Below are 25,052 nucleotides of genomic sequence, written 5' to 3'. Positions count from 1 at the left end.
TCGCAGGGCTCGAATGAAGGGTAGAGCCACGGGTCGTAACACATCTGAAATGTAACGTCCACTGTTCAGAGTGCCGTCAATGCTAACAATAGGTGACCGAGACGTGTAACCAATGGCACCTTATACCACCACGCCGGGTGATACGCCAGTATGGCGATGACGAATACACGCTTCCAGTGTGCGTTCACCGCGATATCGCCAAAGACGGATGCGACCATCATGATGCTGTAAACAGAACCTGAATTGATCTGAAAAAATGACGTTTTGCCATTCGTGCACCCAAGTTCGTTGTTGAGTACACCAGCGCAGGCGCTCCTGTCTGTGATGCAGCGTCAAGGATAACCGCAGCCATGGTCTCCGAGCTGATAGTCCATGCTGCTGCAAACGTCGTCGAACTGTTCGTGCAGATGGTTGTTGTCTTGCAAACGTCCCCGTCTGTTGACTCAGGGATCGAGGCGTGGCTGCACGATCCGTTACAGCCATGCGGATAAGATGCCTGTCATCTCGACTGCTAGTGATACGAGGCCGTTGGGATCCAGCACGGCGTTCCGTATTACCCTCCTGAACCCACCGATTCTATATTCTGCTAACAGTCATTGGATCTCGATCAACGCGAGCAGCAATGTCGCGATACGATAAACCGCAATCGCGGTAGGCTACAATCCGACCTTTATCAAAGTCGGAAACGTGATAGTACGCATTTCTTTTCCTTACACGAGGCATCACAACGACGTTTCACCAGGCAACGGCGGTAAACTGCTGTTTGTGTATGAGAAATCGGTTGGAAACTTTCCTCATGTCAGCACGATGAAGGTGTCACCACCGGCGCCAACCCTGTGTGAATGCTCTGAAAAGCTAATGATTTGCATATCACAGCATCTTCTTCCTGTCGGTTAAATTACGCGTCTGTTGCGGGTCATCTTCGTGGTGTAGAAATTTTATTGGCCAGTAGTTATTGAGAAAACCAACGGATCCAGAGCAGCTGGTGCGGGATTAGCCGAGCGGTCTAGGGCGCTGCAGTCATGGACTGAGCGGCTGATTCCGGCGGAGGTTCGAGTCCTCCCTCGGGCATTGGTGTGTGTTTGTCCTTAGGATAATTTAGGTTAAGTGATGTGTAAGCTTAGGGACTGATGACCTTAGCAGTTAAGTCCCACAAGGTTTCACACACATTTGAACATTTGATCCAGAACAGAGCCCTGCAGCACCCCCTCGTACAGCACCCTAGTCAGATACAAATCTGTTTGTTAGAAATTGGAGAACAGCCTTCTGTTTCCTAGTTTCCATGTACGAAATTAGGCATAGTTCAGATTTGCCCGTAATTTCGTAGTCTTAAAACTTAGTAGAAATATCGCGTGATCCTCTCTATGGTATGCATTTGTTAAATCAAAGAAGAACCTACTTTCGTCACATTATCAGTCAGTTGTGCAAGCGCCTCAAAAAAGCTTTTTCTGAAGCCAAAATGCGAGACTTATAACAAAATTTATGTGCTGAGACGTGTCACTGATATTTGCGATGCGAGATGCCGCAGTCTTTGGCGGTAGTCCCAAATGCAAGGCCAAATCCCCATCCAGTCATCCCAGGTTTAGGTTTTCGAGGATTCCGTAAGACTGCTTAAGGCAAATCCCCAACACAAGCTTCTGTTTTGTGTCTAATGATCTTGGCTTGGAAGATTAGATTAGATTAGAATAGTACTTGTTCCATAGATCATGAATACAACACTTCGTAATGATGTGGAACGTGTCAGGTAAATAAACGGTGTCTATACAAGATATTACATTGCTCAAAATATTACATGACACTTAATATTTTGTAATCTTTTTTTGTGTGAGGGGTGCGGAAATTACCCACTTACTATATCCAAAAATTCATCTAACGAATAGATGGAGCTTCAATTCAGAAATGCTTTTAAGTTCCATTTAAATGCTATATGGCTATCTGTCAGACTTTTGATGCTAATACGTAAGTGAACAAAGACTTCTGTGGCAGCATAATTTACCCCCTTCTGAACCAAAGTTAGATTTAAGCTTGAGTAGTGAAGATCATCCTTTCTCCTAGTGTTGTAGCCATGTACACTGTTATTACTTTTGAATTCGTTCGGATTGATATATATATATATATATATATATATATATATATATATATATATATATATATATATATATACATTTTTTTTTTTTTTTTTTTTGTGAGGCTGCAGTGAAGATCCCTAGCTCTTTAAATAAGTGTCTGCAGGATGATCTTGGATGAGCTCCAGCAATTGTTCTGATTACACGCTTTTGTGCAATGAACACTCGTTTACTCAATGATGAGTTACCCCAGAATATGATGCCATAGGAAAGCAGAGAATGAAAATAAGCGTGGTAAGCTAATTTACTGAGATGTATATCGCCAAAATTTGCAATGACCCTAATAGCATAAGTAGCTGAACTCAAACGTTTCAGCAGATCTTATGTGTGTTTTTTTCCACTTCAACCCCTCATCAATGCATACACCTAGAAATTTTGAATATTCTGCCTTAGCTTCCGATATCTGATCGAAGTCTGTATTTATTAATGGTGTCATTCCATTTACTGTGTGGAACTGTATATACTGTAATTTGTCAAAGTTTAATGAGATCCCATTTGCAGAGGAATACTTAGTGATTTTCTGAAAGTCATCGTTTACAATTTCATCAGTTAATTCTTGGAAGGGACGTTAAACTGTCCTTCCTAAATAATTGTCAGGTTTCAGTAATTAATAATCTGATTTGCACTTCTAAGTGACATTCACTATGAAGGTGTTACGTTGGAAACAGTACCTCCAGAGGCGCGTTGTGTGCAGATGCCACGTTCCGGGGTGCGAGGCGGACTGGTCCAGCGGGGGGCTAGAGCTGGAGCCGCGCTGGCTGCGGTACGCCGTGCCCCACGAGACGCGCGCGGGCGCCCTGCGACCGGCTCGCTGCCTCGCCTACGCCAGGAGCAACGACACCGACACCGACACCGCTGCGCCCGACGGAGAGTGCCCGGCCTCCCTCTTCTCCAATGACACTCTACGCTGCGAGCACTGGGTCTTCGAGAACCCTCGCGCCACCATCGCCGGAGAGGTGCGTTGCATGCAGTTCAGTCTTCCTGGCACACCACAACACTTAGGAGCTGTATCAATGTAAGCACCGGGAGAGATCGCGAAGATACCGCGTAGCACCGCCTCTAACCATGAAAATGGCTTCAGTTCGAAAGTGTCCACTACTTTCTTCACGTGTGCCACATCCAGCTGAAACTACAATTGATCAGTAGAAATTCCATAGAGATAGCGTCTGGAAAGTAAGTTAAAAGATGAATATCAACAAACGTAGCCGGCCGCTGTCGCCAAGCGGTTCTAGGCGCTTCAGTCCGGATCCACGTGGCTGCTACGGTCACAGGTTCGAATCCTGCCTCGGGAATGGATGTGTGTGATGTCCTATGGTTAGTAAAGTTTAATTAGTTCAAAGTTTAGGGGACTGATGACCTCAGATGTCCCATAGTGCTTGGAGCCATTTGAATTTTGAAGAAACGTAAAATGAGGATTATGTAGTCCAATGAAATCAAGCGATGCTAAGGGAATTAGGTTATGAAATGGGGTAGCTGGGGGCAACATACAGGCTTTATTTAATCGAAATCAGATGACGGAAAACAAAATATCGTTGTTGTTGTTGTGGTCTTCAGTCCTGAGACTGCTTTGATGTAGCTCTCCATGCCACTCTATCCTGTGCAAGCCTCTTCATCTCCCAGTACCTACCGCAACCTACATCCTTCTAAATCTGCTTAGTGTATTCATATCTTGGTCTCCCTCTACGATTTTTACCCTCCACGCTGCCCTCCAATACTAAATTTGTGATCCCTTGATTCCTCAGAACATGTCCTACCAACCGATCCCTTCTTCTAGTCAAGTTTTGCCACAAACTTCTCTTCTCCCGAATGCTGTTCAATACTTCCTCATCAGTTATGTGATCTACGCATCTAATCTTCAGCATTCTTCTGTAGCACCACATTTCGAAAGCTTCTCTTCTCTTTTACTCCAAACTATTTATCGTCCACGTTTCACTTCCATACATGGCTACACTCCATACAAATACTTTCAGAAACGACTTCCTGACACGTAAATCTACACTCAGTGTTAACAAATTTCTCTTCTTCAGAAACGCTTTCCTTGCCATTGCCAGTCTACATTTTATATCCTCTCTACTTCTACCATCATCAGTTATTTTGCTCCCCTAATAGCAAAACTCCTTTACTACTTTAAGTGTCTCATTTCCTAATCTAATTCCCTCAGCATCACCCAACTTAATTCGATTACATTCCATTATCCTTCTTTTTCTTTTTTTTTTCTTTGTTGTATTTCAATTCCCCATCGGGGCGGGCTGGCAGCAGCATAGGCGCTGCTCTTCAGCCGAAAAACATAGAACAAACAATAGAAGACATTTAAAAATAACAAGGGAGAGAATATGGTGAACATAGATACAAAAAAGGGGAACATCATGGAAGGCAATAGACAAAAAACGGGGTGACTGTAAAATGGAGATAAAAAACTGTTTAAAACTAGCACACACAAAAAGCCACACACTGCGACAATTAAAAGAACACAAGGCACAGTATGACTGGAGCATAAAAGGTATCGACGGATGGCGTAGCACATAACAAACACTGACGGCGAACCTCAAGGCAGCACACAAATAAAATTACACCTCTCGACACACAGGAGAAACAGCACTAAACACAACACTGATGTGGCACACTGTTGATGATCAAAACGGAGGATCTGCCAGGCGCAAGGAGATGAGGGAGACCGGAAGAAGGGAGGGAGGGGAAGAGATGGGGGAGATGAGCGGGGGGCGTGCTGAAGAGGGCCAGGTAGGGAGGGATGTGGGAAGGAAAAAGGAAAGTATGGGGTGCAGGGTCTCAGGGGAGGGGGGGAGGAGGAAAATCCGCTCAGGGAGAAGGAGGGAAGAGGAAAAAGGGGGCCCTGGGGAGGGGGGGGGAACAAGGCCAGGTTATAGTTGAAAGGAAGGGTAGATGTCATGGCGAAGTTCGTCATCCTGGAGGGGGAGGCGTTGGAAATTGCCCTGATGAAGGAGATGGAGCGTGTGGAGGTGGAGAGAGGGAGGGATACAGCGATAGAGGCGCAATGGGTGGGGGGTGGAGAGGAAGGAGGAAACAAGAGGGTGGGGGGGATCAAGCCTGCGAACAATGTAAAGGATGCAGAGATGTTGGAGGAACAGGAATAGGTGGGGGAAGGGGATCAGTTCATACAGGAGCCGTGTGGGGGAAGGAAGGCGGATACGGAAGGCAGGGCGGAGAGCATGGCGTTCAAGGATTTGGAGGGCCTTGTAAAAGTGGGTGGGGGCGGAGATCCAGGCAACGCTGGCATAACAGAGGATAGGACGGATGAGGGATTTTTAGGTGTGGAGGATGGTAGAAGGATGCAATCCCATGTCTGGCCAGACAGGAGTTTCAGAAGGCAGAGGTGGGAATGGGCTTTCTGCTGGACGGTCTGGATATGAGGGGTCCAGGTGAGGTGTCGGTCGAGGATGAGGCCAAGGTATTTCAGGGTGGGGGTGAGCTGGATGGGATGACCATAAAGGGTGAGGTAGAAATCATGGAGGCAAAAGGAGCGAGTGGTGCGGCCTATGATGATTGCCTGGGTTTTGGAGGGGTTGAGACAGAGGAACCACTGGTTACACCAAGTGGTGAAATGGTTAAGGTGGGTTTGGAGGGTACGTTGATACCGTTGAAGGGTAGGATAGAGAGCCAGGAAGGCGGTGTCATCAGCATACTGGAGAAGGTGGAGTGGTGGGGGTGGCTTGGGCATATCAGCCGTATACAAGAGATAAAGGAGAGAGGAGAGGACAGAACCCTGGGGGACGCCAGCCGTGGGATAAAAGATACGGGACTTGGTGTTGTGGAGGGTGACATAGGAAGGACAGTGCGAGAGGAAGGAAGCGACCAGACGGACAAAATTGTTAGGCAAGGCATAGGTTTGGAGTTTAAAGAGGAGACCGGGCTGCCATACACAGTCATAGGCATTTTGGAGGTCAAGGGAAACAAAAATGGCAGAGCGACGGGAGTTGAGCTGGAGGGACAGAAGATGAATGAGGTTGAGGAGTTGCTATTCAGCAGAGAAGGAGGGTCGGAAGCCACACTGGGTAAGGGGGAGGAGGTGGTGTTGAGCAAGGTACTGATGGATACGGTGGGAGAGGATGGATTCAAAGACCTTACTGAAGAGAGAGGTGAGGCAGATGGGACAATAGGAAGAGGCGGCAGAAGGGGGTTTGTTGGGTTTGAGGAATAAGAGGACGCGGGAGGTCTTCCACAGGTCAGGGTAGAAGCCAGTAGAGAGGATGACATTATAGAGATGGGCGAGGACAGTCAGGAAGGAATAGGGGCTTTCTCGAAGGCGACGGTAGGTGACACAGTCGTGACCAGGGGCCATGTTGTGTTTGGACCGGAGGATAAGTTTAATGTCTTGTGCTGTGATGGGAGCGTTTATGTCAGAGGGGGGCAACTGCCCCAAGTACTGGAGACTAGGAGCAAGTGGAGCGACAGAGGTATCAGCACATTCCATGACGGTGGGGAAAAGAGAATAATCAAAGTGGGGATCATCGGGGATAGAGAAGACCTCGGAAAGGTGGGAAGCGAAGTGGTTGGCCTTACTGAGGTTGTCAGGAAGGGGGCGATCGTTATGGAGAAGGGAGTAGTGGGGAGCGGAAAGGGAACCAGTAAGCCGATGGAAGGTGGACCAGTACTTGGAGGAGTTGATAGGGAGGGTGGCGTTGAGTTGTGTGCAGGTCTGGCGCCAGTCTCGGCGTTTCGTTGCTGTAATAAGATTCCGTATGTGCCGGTGGCGTTGGAGTGTATCCCTGTCACGAGTGCGCAAGAAGGAGCGATAGAGGCGGCGGGATTCACGGAGGAGGAGGACAGCCTGCGGAGGGAGAGTGGGATGGGGTGGGTGGATGGTTTTAGTAAGAACATGGGCCTCCACGGCGTCAGTAATTACTTTCTGAAGGAAGGACGAGGTGTGGATGATGTTGTCAGGATGGTGATAGGTAAGAGGGTGGCTTTCGACCTGGGTGGAGATGGAGTCCCGGTAGGCATCCCAGTTGGCACGGTGATAGTCATGGACGACCTTGGGAGGGGGTGCAGGGTGCAGAGCCGGAGGGGCGCGCTGAGCAGACGTTATGGTGAGAAGGACAGGGAGGTGATTGCTACCTGTGGGGGCAAGGACGGCGACAGGGATACGCCCAAGGAGGTTGGCGGAGGCAATGACAACATCAGGGGTGGTGTCACTTTCGGGTCGGGTGTGCTGGGGAAGGGGAACAAGGTCACCTTGGATCGTGGAGAGGAACTGATGCCACCGCCGAAGGGCAGCAGGAGTGGAGCTATGGATGTTGAGGTCGGCGGCAATCACATAGGTGGAGAAGGTGTGGTCAATGTGCGAGATGAAGTCATAAGGAAGAGGAGCAGTGGAGTGGACATAGATGGTGGCGCAGGTAATGGTGAGGGAGGGGAAGAAGACGCTAAGGATAAGGTGTTCAGTGGGGTCATTGAGGAGAGGTTGTGGCCGGACGAGGATATGCTTAAGGTGGCCAATTGCGACTCCACCCTGTGCACGAGGACCAGGAGCGTCAGTGCGGTGGAGGATATAGGGAGAGGTGCGGATAGAATGGTGGGGTTGGAGAAAGGTTTCGTTCAAGAGGAAGGTGTCGACCTGGTGGTGGGAGAGGGTGTGCATGAGGAGGTATTTGTTGGAGCGGAAGGAGCGAACGTTCTGGAAGAGGATGCGATACTCATGCCGCGCCATGGCGGGAAGGAGGGGGGGGGGGAAGAGAGGGAAGGGGTTTTGCTTTTATTGATGTTCATCTTATGTCCTCCTTCCAAGACACTATCCATTCCGTTCAACTGCTCTTCCAAGTAGTTTGCTGCCTCTGACAGAATTACAATGTCATCGGCGAACCTCAAAGTTTGTATTTGTTCTCCATGAATTTTAATACCTACTCCGAATTTTTCTTTTTTTTCCTTTACTGCTTGCTCAATATATCGTAAAGTAAAGTTTATCCAAAATCGTCTGCTTAACTTAAGTAGTTTGCATATTTAATCACGGCATGGTATACTAAAGGACCAACGGATGGAGCTGGTACATTCGTAGTACAACAGAGAACCAATAGATAACGCTGTTAGTTTCTTTAACTATGTGACAGATGTATCTTTAGGAACACAAACTAACAGAGAATTTATTTGGCTTAGGATATAATGATTTACTGATTCTGCTTTGTGTATTAAAAACTTAAAGACATTGCTTTGCTTCTTTCGACCTAGGGAAGCTTTTACCCTCTCTCTCTCTCTCTCTCTCTCTCTCTCTCTCTCTCTCTCTCTCTGTGTGTGTGTGTGTGTGTGTGTGTGTGTGTGTGTGTGTGTGTGTGAGGTGAGAGAGAGAGAGAGAGAGAGAGAGAGAGACAGAAAGTGAGTCCACTTTCATTTATGGCCTTCTCCGTGAAATATTCCTCCTGTAGAGTGAGTACACCCTTCGTTTTGTCGTTATGGCATAATATTGCCATGTCTGTCGTCTTCCAGTTATATGTTCTTCGTACTTGATGTTAAAAATCCAATAAACTACAACGTTCACATCAAAGTATGTGTAATTAAGTAATTTTATATGCATTGTAGACCACTGAAGATGCCTAACGTGAATAGGCAAAACATGTCTGGTACTTAAGAATAAATTGCGGTTGCAAAAGATGTAAGTTTTCTCATCTCTGTGGTAAAAGATAGTAGAGAGTAACTTGAAACTGATTTGGGGATGTATAGAATGCGAATTTAAGTACATAGAGCCACCACCTCCGTGCAGCCTTTGACAGCAACACTGGCTCTAACTAGGATGGGCATTGAGGGCAACTGAGCTTTAATTACAGATATGGGTACGGTATTCCCTGTTGCTTCAACTCTGTGCCAGAGTTAATCAACCATAGTGGTTGTCGAGTGGTTGGTGTGTCGGTCTCTCTGCAACCCATGAACAGATACTTTCAATGGGTGACATTTCTGGAGCGGATGCTGGTCAAGGCAAAAGTCGAACACCCTCTGTATCGAGCCGGGTAATGACATCACGGGCAGCCGCACGGAATTAGCCGAGCGGTCTCAGGCGGTGCAGTCATAGACTGTGCGGCTGATCCCGGCGGAGGTTCGAGTCCTCCCTCGGGCATGGGTGTGTGTGTTTGTCCTTAGGATAATTTAGGTTCAGTAATGTGTAAGCTTAGGGACTGATGACCTTAGCAGTTAAGTCCCGTAAGATTTCACACACATCTGAACATTTTTGAACATATGACCTTGGCATTATCTTTTTGAAAGGTAGCATGCGGAGACCATGAAGACAGGGCACAGTCGCTGACCTAAAGATGTTATAAATGTAATGCCTGTTATCCAGATTACCGGCTATGTGAACCAGAGGTGATTGTGTTATGTACCAGGAGGCATCTCACATCATTACGCCAAGTCCTGGACCCCATATGACAATGGTGAATGCCATTTGGCAACGTCCTTTCTCCGAACCTCCACACATGGATCGTGATGCTATATGGAGAAGTGCAGCTCAATTGTATTATGATATGATGCTACTCCTCTGTCAGATGTTGTCGTTGGACAAAACTCTGTCTGCCGCCACGTCAAAGAAAGCTACAACAATGGTCACTGCGCTGACCGTTCACGATACTTCATATTTCATCGCAATGTAATGTGGATATTTGTTTTTGTATCTGCACAGATGGGTCAATACCATGGAACCATCCTGTCAGCACAAATCTCACTACTCTATCCAATGGTGGTTACTCTATCCAGAAGCCAGGGAGCTAGACCCTCGAAGAGGCAAAACTCGATGTGAACGTCAATATATGTGAGGACATAGTGTCTGAACACTGTGTAGAGACTGGCATAGACAAAAGCACAAAACGTGACCAGCAAGAAGGACCAGAACAACTAGCGCATGAAACCAAGAGCACAGCATTTGAGATCTGATCTGTGTTAGTCAGTCTCTGTGTTAGAGCCCATCATCAGTGGCAAGTTAACACCTGTGTCAGTCGTTCCACGAATGGAATACTCCCTAGGTGCCATTTGTGTAGCTTTCCACACTACTCTATCAAGAGACCCATGCTGTCTCATCTGTGTCCGTATGTATGTCCACTGGAGGATACTAAATCCTTACGCTACAAGCACACAACATATAACCGAAAATGGTCTCGTTTCAGTTGGAAACTCCGTTGAAAAACTGAAGAATGTGCGTGAGTGATCACCACTGGCAACTCATTCCACAGGCGAAAGTAGGACAATGGAGGGCATAGTGAGACTGGCACCACACGAGTGCGCTGCCACAAGTGAGAGCCTCCTACCACGAACACGCCACTGACGCTGTCACCCAGCAGATGTGGAGATGGCAGCGTTGCAGGTCAAATAGGTCATGGATGCAACTGATTTGAATGATAGATCAGCTGCTCCTAAACAACATCCACCCAGAAGCAATTGCCAACATTTGTGCCTCACCTCTACTCCTAAAACCCACTCCTGCTGTTGGCCAAATGACTGGGCCCAAATAACGGCCCTATGGGGAAAGCACGCCAATTCATGACTTTCCAGAGGATGCGACTCGATGTGTAACACATTAATGACGCCCTGTTGCTGGCGCCCATACAAACGTTCCGCCAGACTACACCCATTAACTCAGGGTCACCTGGTACGTGGCTAGGAATCTAGACAATGCATTGTCGTGGCACAAGGCAGAAACAGAATTCAGCATTTGGGTCTTGAAAAAGATCCACATAAACCACTCCACCACAGAGTTAGAAACCAGGTGAAATGCGGCAGTAATCAGATGCTGAATACCCTTGTGAATTCAAAAATCCTCAAACTCCTGTATCACAAATTGCTGACCGTTAATAGATACGTAGGCCCAGAGGGCGCCCTCGCTAGAAAAAATAATTGACAAATCACGGAGAATTGCTGTCTATGTCATGGACGACAGTGTGGCTACATGCAGCAAATTTGGCAATGTATCCAGTACCAACAACCACAAGCTGTCTGCCTCCATAACTGAGTGGTCAGCATGGCTGACAGCTCTGCAGAAGACCTGTGTTCGTTACCTGGCTGGATTAGAGATTTTATCCACTCGAGGATTGGATGTTGTGTGGGCCTCATCAGCATTTCATCATCATTGAGGTGCAAGTCACTGAAGTGGCATCAAATAAACAACTTGCATTAGGAGGCCCAGATGGGATTTCCTGATCCTTAGATGCCATACGATAATTTTTCAACCACATGCTTCCCAGAAAAGGGTCTAGGAAGTCAGTGTGCACCCTGTCCCAAAGGGAAAACTGATACAGTAGCACAGCCTGGTTGTGTGAAGGCTGCACAAGATATTCAGTATTATGATCCATCAACGACGGGAGGCCCTACCCACACGGCATTTTTTACTGGCGAGTAGACACGCCATCGTGCCGAAGCCTTCATACATCCCAATGCAGCGCAAGCAGCATCCGGAGTATACAAGTACACAACGCCTTAGGAACGACGACTGACAACTTTTCTCATCCGTGGCATGCATTAGGACCCCCCAGAGAAAGTTGGGTTGACAGAAAAGTAGGAAATACGTACACCACGCCGCGTCCGTTCTTGAAGGAGCATGCTTGGCCTATCCCATCAGGATTACTGAGACGATTTTCTAGAAAAACTAGTCGGTGGCCATAGTGGCCCGCCATCCCTCGTCATCAAAGGAGAACCCTGCAATGTCTGCTGCAACATATCGTCTAATGGGAAAACGAGAGCCTCCTGCCGATTGAATTGCGGATTGGGTTCCACTGCCACCTACAACTGTGTATCTGCACGAGCATGCTGAGTAGCGGACTGGTAATGAATGTCTAGCAATAAATACTGAGAAAGACTCGCTACCTCTGCAATCGATGGGCAGTCCTATCTGGTAGCTTAGAAAGAGGGCCGAATAATGAAATCAGTGGCTTATGGTCGGTGATGACTAGGTGATTTACTTCATACAAGAAACATTAAGCTTTTTAACACCGAAAATGACTTCCAGCTCCTCCTTTTCCTTGTGCAAATATTTAAATTTTACCACAGGAAGCATCTTCGATGTGTAAATGATGGGCTGCTTGGTGCCTTCTGAGTTCCTGTGCGGCAGGAGCACACCAATGCCGTACTGGGACAAATCGCAGGCCAGGGTTAATGTCTTATCTGGCGTAAAAGAAGCCTAACAGGTAGCTGAGCACCAACACCGTTTGAAGGATTGAAAACCCTGCTGGAAGTCCATAGACCATCAACTCCTTTTGGGGAAGCTGGTTGAGGGGACAGTAGATATGGGTGGACTGAGGAATGAACTTAGCGTAATAAGAAATCTTGCTGAAAGAGGACTGGAGCTCCTTCAGATTCTTGAGCACCAGCAGGTTAATGATGCCTTCGAATGGTTCAAATGGCTCTGAGCACTATGGGTCTTAACTTCTGAGGTCATCAGTCTCCTAGAACTTAGAACTACTTAAACCTAACTAACCTAAGGACATCACACACATCCACGCCCGAGGAAGGATTCGAACCTGCGACCGTAGTGGTCGCGCGGTTCCAGACTGTAGCAATGATGCCTTTGATGTACTTCTCTGTAGGGACGAGGCCATCTTTGCTATTCACATGTCCAAAAAACCATTGGAGCAAAAAAATTACGTTTCTCCATCTTGCGACAAAGGCTCTTCAGGAGGCGTTGGAAACCCGCCTGTATATTCTCTAAGTGATCCTGCCGCTTGAAGCTCATCACCCAGATGTCATCAAGGTAGATGATACGACGTGGCATGTTCTTACTCAGTTGCTCCAAATACCTTTGATAAATTTCTGGGGCTGTGGATTTTCCAGAGGGCAAGTGATTAAACCGTTAAAGCGCAAAGGAACTTTTGATCACTAATAAACGTTGAGAAATGGCATCCAAGGGCAACCGCAAGTATGTGTTACATAAGTCAATGTGGGTAAAATATTGGCCCCCTGATAACTTTGCCAGCAACTCCTGTGGATGTGAAGTGTGATAGAAGTCTGCAACACATTGAACACTGTCTGTCTGTTTAAAATCGACACAGCGGCGTGCGGCGCTCTATGGCTTCTGAATCACCACTAAGGGGTGGCCCGCAAGATAGATGAAATAAGAGAAATGCCTTTCCTAGGAGAAATAACCTTACGGTACATGGTGAAGGTAATGGGGTTGGGGCGACAGATAGTAGGTATTGCTGACTACTCGAAACATTCTGTCCGATCTAATGTATTGTCAAACAGCTTTCTATATAAAACTTCCTGGCAGATTAAAACTGTGTGTGGGACCGAGACTCGAACTCGGGACCTTTGCCTTTCGCGGGCAAGTGCTCTACCAACTGAGCTACCCAAGCACGAATCACTCCCCGTCCTCACAGCTTTACTTCTGCCAGTACCTCGTCTCCTACCTTCCAAACTTTACAGAAGCTCTCCTGCGAACCTTGCAGAACTAGCACTCATTCTAGTTTTTTATATAACCATGGCAAAGAGTCCAGATCTTGAAAGGGGACAGATTGTGACACAAAATGATCTTTGTCCCTGATCTCGAATCCAAAAGCAGAAGAAGCTACTAGCCCAAAAATATTAACAATGTGAGTTACTGGTCCATGTTCTTAAAACGTGCTAGATGGACAATTGCTCCCACAATGTAACGCACTGCTGACTATACAGTAAGGTTATAAACGTCATGGGATAGTGACGTCCACTTACACAGATGGCGATAGTACCACGAACACAAGGTAAAAAGGGCAGTCAATTGGCGAAGCTGTCATTTGTACTCGGGTGAATCATGTGAAAAGGTTTCCGACATGATTATGAACGCACGGCAAGAATTATCCGACTTTGAACGAGGAGTGGTAGGTGGAGCTATATGCATTGGACGTTCTATTTCGGAAATCGTTAGAGAATTCAACATTCCAAGATTCACAGTATCAAGAGTGTGGTGAGAATATCAAATTTCAGGCATTACCACTCACCACGGAGAGTCGAGCGGTTCTAGGCGCTACAGTCTGGAACCGCGCGACCGCTACTGTCGCAGGTTCGAACCCTGCCTCGGGCATGGATGTGTGTGATGTCCTTAGGTTAGTTAGGTTTAAGTAATTCTAAGTTCTAGGGGACTGATGACCACAGAAGTTAAGTCCCATAGTGCGCAGAGCCATTTGAACCATTTGGACCACGGAGAGTGCAGTGACCAACAGCCTTCACTTAACGACCGAAAGTTCAAATTCAAATGGCTCTGAGCACTATGGGACTTAACATCTGAGGTCATCAGTCCCCTAGAACTTAGAACTACTTAAACCTAACTAACCTAAGGGCATCACACACATCCACGCCCGAGGCAGGATTCGAACCTGCGACCGTAGCGGTCGCGCGGTTCCAGACTGAAGTGCCTAGAACCGCCCGGCCACTCCGGCCAGTCTAACGACCGAAAGCAGCAGCCTTTGCGTATAATGGTCAATGCTAAGAGACAAGCAAAATTCCATGAAATAACCACGTAAACAACGTGGGACGTACGACGAACTGATCTGTTAGACAGTGCGGCGAAATTTGACGCTAATAGGGTATGACAGCAGACAACCGACGCGAGTGCCTTTGCTAGCAGCGCGTCTCCTGGGTTCGTTACCATATCCGTTAGACCCTAGATGAGTCCCGATTTCAGCTAGGAAAAGCTGATGGCACGGTTCGAATGTGGCGTAGATCCAATGAAGCCATGGACCCAAGTTGTCAGCAAGTCACTGTTTAAGTTGGTGGTGGCCCCATAACGGTGTGGTCTGTGTTTTCATGGAATAAACAGGGTCCTCAAAGCCAACTAAATCGATTATTGACTGGAAATGATTACGTTCGGCTACTCGGAGCCCATTTGTAGCCATTCACGGACCTCATTTTCTGAAACAGCGATGGAATTTTTTACGGATGACTATGCGCCATGTTACTGAACCACAGTTGTTCGAGATTGGTTTGAAGAACATTCTGGACAATTCGAGCGAATTATTGGGCTACCAAGATCGTCCGACATGAATGCCATTGAACATGAACATACTCGAAAGGTCAGTTCTTGCACAAAACCCTGCACCAGCACACATGCACAGTTATGAATGGCTTTAGACGCAACATGGGCGACTTGAGTCCACGCCACGTGGAGTTTCTGCACTACGTTGGGCAAAAGGAGGTCAGACGCGATGACAGCAGATATCACATTACTTTCGTCACCTCATTTTAGGATACTGCTTGACGAAGCAGTCGTTGCAACGCAGGACAGTCCATTAGAGATTAATTAGACTGACCAATGCCACCAGGTCCGACTGAAACTCAATTGGGTGCCCACTCACGACCACCATAAGCATAATTCACCAGGGCGGTGCTTTTGAAGTGTGGGTGAGAGCATCTGAGTCAAGGGTAAACAATGGATCCTCTGATGGCCATCCTGCAGATCGCCGACCGTCAGAAACTGATGCCTAATGTTTAACTTTCCTTCATATTCCATACGTGGCGTCTACGGAAGGGTGATGAAAAAATGCCGCACTTCCCGGTCGGTATGCGTTTCCTCATCCCAACTGAAGACAAAAATGTATCTATCAAAACCTAGTCGCACCAATAGGATTAATAGAAATGCGATTTAAAAGAAACGGTGATCGTGAGCTGGCAACGCTATAACTGCGTGCAGAACAGGTAGCCTGAACTCTGCTCTCTGCTGAAGCTGTCCCATTAGCTCAGTGAGATGAGGCAATGCCATGGGGAACGAATGTGCTGACTCGTCGATGTTAGATTCGCGTCCGCGCCAAACTTGATTTTTTTTTTCAGTTAAGGCATCAAAATGTATCCAATTTAAACTTCCACAATGCGGTCGGTATTTTGTGTATTTCTATCTGTTACTGTTATCTTTATTTAAACATTAAGACAGAACACAAACTTCTTACAGAGGTAAACGACCACTTTCTTTCATCCATGACGCAAATAAAAGCAACAGAAAATAATAGTGAATACAGCAGCATCGTCTGTATCCAATAAGGTAAAAGAAAAAAAACGCAATAGGCAGGCTACACTAGACTGCACATCATGCTACACACAGTAATTCCATTCTGTACGTTTCACGTCAAGGTTTAGCTTCACAGTGCCGGTACATGCACGTAAGAGCAGCGTTCACTTTAGAGAAAATGTTCAAAACGACCACCTTGGATTTGCAAACAATTTGCCACTCGCTAGACCCTACGCAACAAAACTGCGTCCACCATTGCCGAAGCGGCATGCACACAAGCTATTAGATCTTGTACGTCCATGGAAGGAATGCTATAAACTTATTCCTTCAAGTGTTTCCACAAATAAAAATCTAGTGGATTATCGTTCGGGCAACGTGGAAGCCAGGACATTGAACCTCCACGACCAATGCACTTCCCTGGAACCGATTCATTTAAATAGTTACGCACTTCATTGCAAAGTGTGGCGGTAAACCATAATGCTGAAACCATAGCTGTATCCAAATACCATGTGGATCGTTTTCTAATGCGTTAGGCAAAGTATTGCAAAGAAACGTACGATATAGGGGCGCACATTCAACTTTTCCTGCAATAGGCAAGAGCCCAAAAGCACTTCTCCCACGATTCCAGACCATAGATTTATGCCAAGACATGCCTGAACGCCACGTACACGGGAAATATACTGGACGTGTTCCCACCAATAATGGCTGTTGTGGAGGTCGAAAATACCTTCAGGAATGAAGTTAGATTCGTCAGTCCATATCACGTTGTTTTCCATTTGGTGCAAAATCCATTGAAAAAACCGTACCCGTCGCATGCAGTCTTCTGGCCACTGGTGTTGAGTTAACGTGTAACAATAGGAACGCAGTTCTTTATCGTGCAACACTTCAACAATCAGTCTTCGAGATATCTGGAACCACTTTGCAATATCACAGGCACTTCGCCGAGGTGACTGGTGAATGGTTTCAAGAATCGCATCCTCTGTTTGTGGAGTATGTCTAGTAATTGGACGAACTCTGTCCATTACTCGTGAACGAAGGTTACCTGTTTCCTGAAGGCGTTGCTCCGCGCAACGGAAACCTTTCGTACTGGGATGACACCTTTTAGGGTACCGTACAGCGTACCCATGAGCGGCAGCAGCAGCAGCAGTAGCAGCAGCTTGGTTATCGGATGCACCCAGCACCAAAAGCATCTAGACGTAGTTACCGTTTCTGTACTCCATCTGGAAGCCGACCTACGTGGTTGTGCACTGCCCAGTTAGTAGATACATGCATACAGTTCAATGGATCCCTGTCATGTTATAGGCTATTGTCATTGAAATAATGATGTCCTGCTTATAGACGACGGGACCTAGTGAACAGGCGTCTAAAATATATAAAAGGAACTTCACGAGGATTCGAACTATAGCTCCATGATGGATATGGGTTAGATATCCAAGCAGTCTACACGGCGAGCTCCGGCGGCTGGTACGGTAGTGCGAGGTGGTACACGTTCCTCTGTACATTCGGAAGCGCTGCGCGGTGTAACAGTATTGCCAGCTCCCCGTTTCTATACGTGTGTTTTCAAAATACATTCGATCTGATTTTGCTAGATAAACTTTTGTCTTGAATCTGGATGCAGAACTACATGCCAACCTCCAAGTGCGGCACTTTTTCTGCATCCCATATATGTTCGGTTGCGGGGATGGTAAACTTGTGTTTCTGCAAAGAAGTTCATTTCCTGACTCAAGCTACTCGAAGCAGCTCTACAATCTTCCGCGGCAGAGCGAACATGGTCTGTCTTCTCGGGTGTCAGATGCGACTGGCCGTTGAATTTCGTGCAGGGCAGACTAAGGCCAATTCATAGGCGTTCCTAATCCCCTAAAACACACACACACACACACACACACACACACACACGCACACACACACACACATCAAAAAAGTTTTGCATCACCTCGGTTCCGAGAGTTCCTGAACGTTTACAGAAAACTGGAATAGAGATCAACACAAATATCATTTCTGCCCTTTTTATTGCTGATGAGAACCACACACTGCATGTTGTACCACTATACAGCGAAACCTTCAGAGGTGGTGGTCCCGATTGCTGTCCACCTAATACTCAGTACGTCTAATTCTTAGTAGCACGTCCTCTTGCATTGATGCATGCCTGTATTCGGCGTGGCATACTATCCACAAGTTCATCAAGGCACTGTTGGTCCATATTGTCCCACTGCTCAACGGCGATTCTGAGTAGCTCCTGCAGAGGGGTTGGTGGGTCACGTCGTCCATAAACAGTCCTTTTCAATCTATCCCAGGCATGTTCGATAGCCGTCATGTCTGGAGAACATGCTGGCCACTCTAGTGGAGCGATGTCGTTATCCTGAAGGAAGTCATTCAGAAGATGTGCACGATGGGGGCGCGAATTGTTGTCCATGAAGACGAATGCCTCGCCAATATGCTGCCGATATGGTTGCACTATCGGTCGGAGGATGGCATTCACGTATCGTACAGCCGTTACGGCGCCTTCCATGAACACCAGCGGCGTACGTCGGCTCCACATAATGCCACCCCAAAACAGCAGGGAACCTCCACCCAGCTTCTCTCACTGGACAGTGCGTCTAAGGCGTTCAGCCTGACTGGGTTGCCTCCAAACACGTCTCCGACGATTGTCTGGTTGACGGTATATGGGCCGGCCGGAATGGCCGTGCGGTTCTAGTCGCTACAGTCTGGAGCCGAACGACCGCTACGGTCGCAGGTTCGAATCCTGCCTCGGGCATGGATGTGTGTGATGTCCTTAGGTTAGATACGTTTAATTAGTTCTAGGGGACTGATGACCTTAGAAGTTAAGTCCCATAGTGCTCAGAGCCATTTGAACCGTTAGCCCTTGGTCGGCCTGAGCGAGGCATGTCACCGACAGTTCCTGTCTCTCTGTATCTCCTCCATGTCCGAACAACATCCCTTTGGTTCACTCCGAGACACCTGGACACTCCCTTTGTTGAGAGCCCTTCCTGGCACAAAGTAACAATGCGGACGCAATCGAACCACGGTATTGACCGTCTAGGCATGGTTGAACTACAGGCAACACGTGCCGTGTACCTCCTTCCTGGTGGAATGACTGGAACTGATCGGTTGTCGGACCACCACCGTCTAATAGGCGCTGCTCATGCATCGTTGTTTACATCTTTGGGCGGGTTTAGTGACATCTCTAAACAGTCAGAGGGACTGTGTCTGTGATACAGTATCCACAGTCAACCGGGGCGATGCAAAACTTTTTTTATATGTATCGGGCTAGAGTGAGAGAACTAGAGTGTGTGTAAGAGTGTTCGTGCTCGGTGTTAAGTATGGCCCTCCTGAACAACTCAGTCCCACATTCACGTGACAACAATTGTGGAATCCCGATTAACTCGGGTAGAAATATCTCGGAACAATAAACAGCAATCTCGACAGTCTACGATCATGCTATTTCGAATTCCGACACAAGCTGGTAGAAATTTTTGCTTCGTATACGTGGCATGGCACGATCTTTTCACAAACAGCCAACATCCAAATGCTATTTCTGAATGAGAAACCTGCTGCCCACTCTTTCCCTATATAATCCTATCTGTTTTGTGCTGCTGCGTTGAACTGCTAATCTTAAGTATATCCCAGCTTATACTACACTACACGATAATTCGACGTTTCTTGCTTGACACCTTCATGATTTACTTTCAGATCTGGGAACCATTGTTAGTGTCTGAAAACAGTGGATTGCAATGGAAGTGTAGTTTACGAAATGGACTCCCGCCGATACCAAAATCGACATCTAGGAAATTAGTGGAATGGTCGTGCATCTGCTGCAGACAAAATCTTCTGTTCCTGGGATCTCTAAGTGAGATTTTTTACTTGTGATATTTCGTCAAGGGTAAAGTGTGCATCCCTAACATCCTGCAGCGTTATCAGAACTGAGAACGCGCGTAACTACCATTAGTGAAAACATCGCAGCAAGTTGGCTTCAGAGAGATTAGCGAGAATATGATGAACGTTTGGATGTACAGTATGCGGTATTACTTAACCACCTCACATTTTAGCTCTTAACAGTGGCGGTGAAAATGTAACCGTATGAAACTGTCACTTACCTATATACTTAATCATTTTCATCTCAAAAATCACAATTATTATCTCGTTCCACTCCTTTACCTCTCACACGTCAATCCTGTGATCGTTTACTGATAAAGCCATATTCCTTTTTAATACCGAGGTCATTATCGTTTTGGATTCTTGTTGTCCCTCTCGTTCTCCTTTTACTTAAGCTTATTTTACATAACATTTTCTTCCCTCGTAACATAATTTTCAACGAGATTTTCAGATTCATAGACATCGGAAACAAGTTTGATGTCATAAGTGACGATACGAGAGTCTTACTTGTTCCTTCAAGTAATCGTTACAGCATACAGCCATTGCCTAAAATCGCATTATAAAGCATCTGTTTTCATCTGTACGTTTATGAGGATTACCAGGACTCGAATTTATGTATAACTTTTAAATAGATCGCAGTATACGCTATTTTTATTTTTGTTATTGAAGATGTCGGCTTACACCAGTATTCGTCATTCCTCCTACAGAAACTTAGCCAAACTGCGTTCTTATCGTTATTCCCCTTTTGTATGAGTCAGTTTAGTTGTTACTGATCTCAGATAGCTATAATTACGTCTCCCTTTAATGCTTGTATCTACTGTATAAGGGGTGATCAAAATTTTTTTTGTCTAAACGCGTTGCTGCAGCGTACATGCAGTCCAGCTCGACTATGATGCGAGTATATAGGGTGAAAGACCTGAACCTTGCATCGCAAATATTCCGGAAATGGAAATGGTATTGATGTGTGGTTTTCACAGAATGTATTGGCAGACAGCGGCTCGTACAGTAAACAGACAAGCGTAAACAGACAGTAATAAAATTTGGAAATTGTATTTTTTGTAGAAACATGCACTTTTTTAATGGAACAATGTCTATTGACATTAACAAACTAAAAGTATGGTAAACTATAATGTCAGTGGTGTTTGTTGCACGATTCTAATGCGAGTCGTTTACGAGATATCGCGTTTTTAAAAGTTTCCTCATCGACACTTGCTTGTGCCATTCAACGCGCGTAGTTGGTAGGTACGATGTTACGTTTTCTTACTGTGTGCTTGTGTTTTCCTTGAGTGCATTGCGACTTGCTAATCGTTACTGTGTGACAGCCCAAGCAGTAGATTGTGAGTGAAAGATGGGATTTATCAGTGCAGAAAAAACCGACATGCTCACGGTGCATGCAGAGTATAGGAAGAATTCAGTTTGTTCTTGTAAGGTGTATGCACCAATATATCCCTATAGATGTCAACCATCTTGGCAAGTATTTATCAACCTTCTCAACCAGCTACGTGAAAGGGGTAGTGTAACACCTTGACAACGTAACATAAGGAAAGAAGTGACGGCAGAAGAGGAGGAAATTAATGTTCTTGCTGCTGTTGCAGTTGATTCGCACTTAAGCTCTCGTGCAGACGCACGAGGAAGTGACACCAGTCAGGCAAGTGTTCTACGCATTCTCCGCCGACATAGATTCCATCCTTATCACATCACCCTCCGTCAAGTGCTGCATGGAAACGATTACGAGAATCGTGTTAACTTCTGTTCACGGACATTAAGACGGAATACTCCAGATATAACATCTATCTTGCTCAGTGATGAAGCCACACATACCAATCATATCCAGGTAATCCGTCGGAACAAGCACTGTTGGCCTGTTGACAATCCCCATTGCCTTCGTCAGTTGGAACGCCAGCTTCCATGGAGTGTAAACGTGCGGTGTGCGACGGTGAAGCATCAGCTCATAGGCCCGTTTCTCGTAGACGGAACACTGAACGCGCACAAGTATCGCAGCCTCCAAACAGACCGTCTTCCACTGATGCTGATGCTAGAAGACGTTCCTCTGCAGACTAGGAGGAACTGTGGTACCAACATGATCGCTGTCCACCATATAGTGCACTAAGTACTACACCATGTCTTCACCATTTTTTTCCAAATCGTTGGATTGGACGCAGAGGACCTGTAGCTTGACCGGCCCGTTCCTCGGATTTGATACCTGTAGACTTTTTCCTGTGGGGAAAGCTGGAAGACGCTGTCTACGAGGACACAACAACGACATCCGACATATTGCTGCAGCCTTCTCGGACATCTCTGCTGAAATGCTAGCATGTGTCCTGCAGTAGTTCCATACCAGGCTGAAAGCATGTATTGCCGCTGCCAGTGGTCATTTTGAACACAATCTATGATGGTCAGTCGTCTCGTTGCTGGTCAGAATCCATATAACTAGCGTATGTACTTGTGTTGTTCTTTAGTGTGTGTTACGACAACAGTTATTGTACAAGTGTCGGTGTGGGAACTTTTCAAAATACGATATCTTCTAAACGACTCGTACTAGAATCCTGCAACAAACACCACTGTAACTCTAATTTACCCTACTTTTAGTTTTTTATGTCAATAGCCATTGTTCCATTTCTAAAAGTATGTTTGAACGAAAAATACACTTCCTAGGTATTATTACAATCTGTAGATTGGCTAACAATACGAGGCTCTGGCTACCAATTCATTTTGTGAAAACCGCACATCAATAGCACTTTTCATTTCCGTAATATTTGCGGCCCAAGATTTAGATGATTCACCCTGTACAAGCACCGACATGCAGGCAAGGAATTAGTGTTACCTTCGAACGGGAACATTTTTGATCGTCTCCTATAATATCTCTGTGATTAAAATATTTGTTTAGTACGTTTAGTCAGGACAAAGTGTTCTAGTACTATCATCCTACGACTTTTGTTTTCATGTCTTTTATTTCTGCGTACTAATGAAATGATCTTACTTTTACCTTAAATAGTTAGTTACTTGTAACTCCATTCCGTCGACTCGGAGTAGTTAAATCTGGATGTGCATCACGATTATCATAGGATTGGATAGCGAACATTTTCGGAGCGTGAAGGGATTTAATACGATCTGTGGCTGTTTATATTACAAAATTAATTAAATACAGTCACTATTAGCGAGTACCTGATGTCAGTTAAAAATCAACGAGATTGGTACACAACCTAAGGTTAGTGTAAAAACTCTTTCAATTTCCCTGTACACACTACTGAATCGTTATGTACAATATGAATGCACAACTGCTGCCGTAAGTGGTAAATACACTTACACATATTTCGCAGAAGTTTGGACGTATAGGAGTGGCCGAGCGGTTCTAGGCGCCAGTCGGCTCGCAGCCGTGCTAGGGTGCGGAGCTGCTCCGCGCGCCGTCCGACGCTCCGCTCTCGGCGGTGTTTACTTCCGCGTCGCGGTGTTTGTGTCTATCGAGTCCCGTCCTAACGTACACCATGGCGCACTCGTACCGCCGTGCAACGATCAAAGTAACGTTTCAGGCCTAACATCCACGACCCAGTGCTTTCGAAGTCGAACAGTTCATACGTGAGGATCTACGTTTGAACCCCCAGGACGTAATCGGCATACATTTTTCCATCACTGGAAGTGTTGTCTACATCAAGATGTCGACGGAGGAAATTTGCAATGACATAATTCACCGTCATGCCACCGGACTGAAATTTAAACACTCTGATGGACATATGGGTGCTGTGACAGTCGCCCATGCTGGATTCGGTCTCCGGGCATTGCGGGTGTTTGAGCTCCCGTTCGAGGTGCCTCAGGATGTGGTCATTGCCGCTTTCCAACCATATGGCACCGTCTTGGGTCACGTCGCGGAGAAGTGGCAAACATTTACGACCTACCCCATATTAAATGGCGTCCTGCAAATAAAAATTGAGCTGACGAAACATGTCCCATCGTACCTGCTGATTGGCGGTGTGAGGGCCATCGTCATGTATGATGGACAGCCACGAACGTGCGCAGGATGTGGCCAGGAGGGACATGTACGTTCCGAATGCTTACACCGCCGTTTAATACAGACGCCGTTACGTGAAGAGACCCAGGCTTCGACGGTCACGTCCTTACCCATCACCTACGCCAAGGTTGCAAAGGACCCCGTCGTACCAATCTCGATTGCGCCAGCAGCATCGTCAACGCCACCCGCCGCAGCACAACGCCCCGAGGACACAAGCACGGCGTCACCTCCAGTGCTAGCTTCAGGACCGTCCGGTTTGCAGACCGAAACCGATGTTCCTGTTGGACCCATGGACGTCGACCTCGGTGTCGTGCCGACGTCTGCCTTTGTCCAGACGGGTTCGGCGTCAGACGACGGGCGACCACATTCTGATTCAGAAAGCCACATCAGAAAACAGCGGTCGCCTCGCAAACACAGGAAACGATGACGAACGCCTTCCGATCACGCCCTTTCTCAGACGGCCCCACTAGATGTCGACCTGATGTCTGACGGTGATCTCCCACATTGCGTCCAGTCACGCGATGTGGCAGCAACAGGAGCCCCTCCTGTGACGCCTACTCTCCCAGCCAAGGACGTGTCCTCGCCGTTGTCAACGAATGATGACGGCGGTCCCCCTGCCACTCATGTTGCGGAATCCACAACACCCGTTCCGGAAGTACGTGACCGTCACATGTCCACGTCGTCAGCTTCCTGGGCCGATGACGTTGAAGAAGAAGCGGAACAGACTGCCAGCGTGTCTGCACAGGAGTCCACCTCGGCGACACTGGGGCTGGCGCCCCGCCAGTAATTATCACCACTGCGGGACCACCGGCGGGTCTCCACCTGCCGGCTACATCTACCGCACGTTCTGCCAATACTGAGGATGGCCGCACACAGCAATATCGTATCGCCACGATGAATCTTGCCACCATTCGTGCCCCCCATAAACTGGCCATGTTCAGAGACACTATTTACTCTGCGGATGTGGATATAGCACTCTTACAAGAGGTGTTTGTGGCTGACTTCCTAGTTCCCACCGGATACAACGCGCATGTTTCCCCCGCATCCGATACCGGTAGCGGCGTCGCCATCCTGCTACGCGACGGACTCCCTGCAGAGGACGTCATCTACCTCCCCACTGCGCGAGGTA

The 25,052-nt window shown here is 46.9% G+C and overlaps 1 protein-coding gene across 3 annotated transcripts in view; it reads left to right on the top strand.

Annotated features, from left to right (window-relative positions):
- The window catches only part of LOC124555521 (organic cation transporter protein-like), a 241,744-nt gene that overhangs the window by 99,128 nt on the left and 117,564 nt on the right, over positions 1 to 25,052 (top strand). For all 3 annotated transcript variants that reach the window (XM_047129472.1, XM_047129473.1, XM_047129471.1), the window contains exon 3: positions 2,821 to 3,082. In XM_047129472.1, the coding sequence (XP_046985428.1) occupies positions 2,821 to 3,082 (262 nt within the window). The remainder of the gene's footprint in view (positions 1 to 2,820; positions 3,083 to 25,052) is intronic.

The sequence above is a fragment of the Schistocerca americana genome, chromosome X, assembly GCF_021461395.2.
Source record: "Schistocerca americana isolate TAMUIC-IGC-003095 chromosome X, iqSchAmer2.1, whole genome shotgun sequence".
Taxonomy (NCBI): Eukaryota; Metazoa; Arthropoda; class Insecta; order Orthoptera; family Acrididae; genus Schistocerca; species Schistocerca americana.
This window is presented reverse-complemented; position numbering and strand designations above follow the sequence as displayed.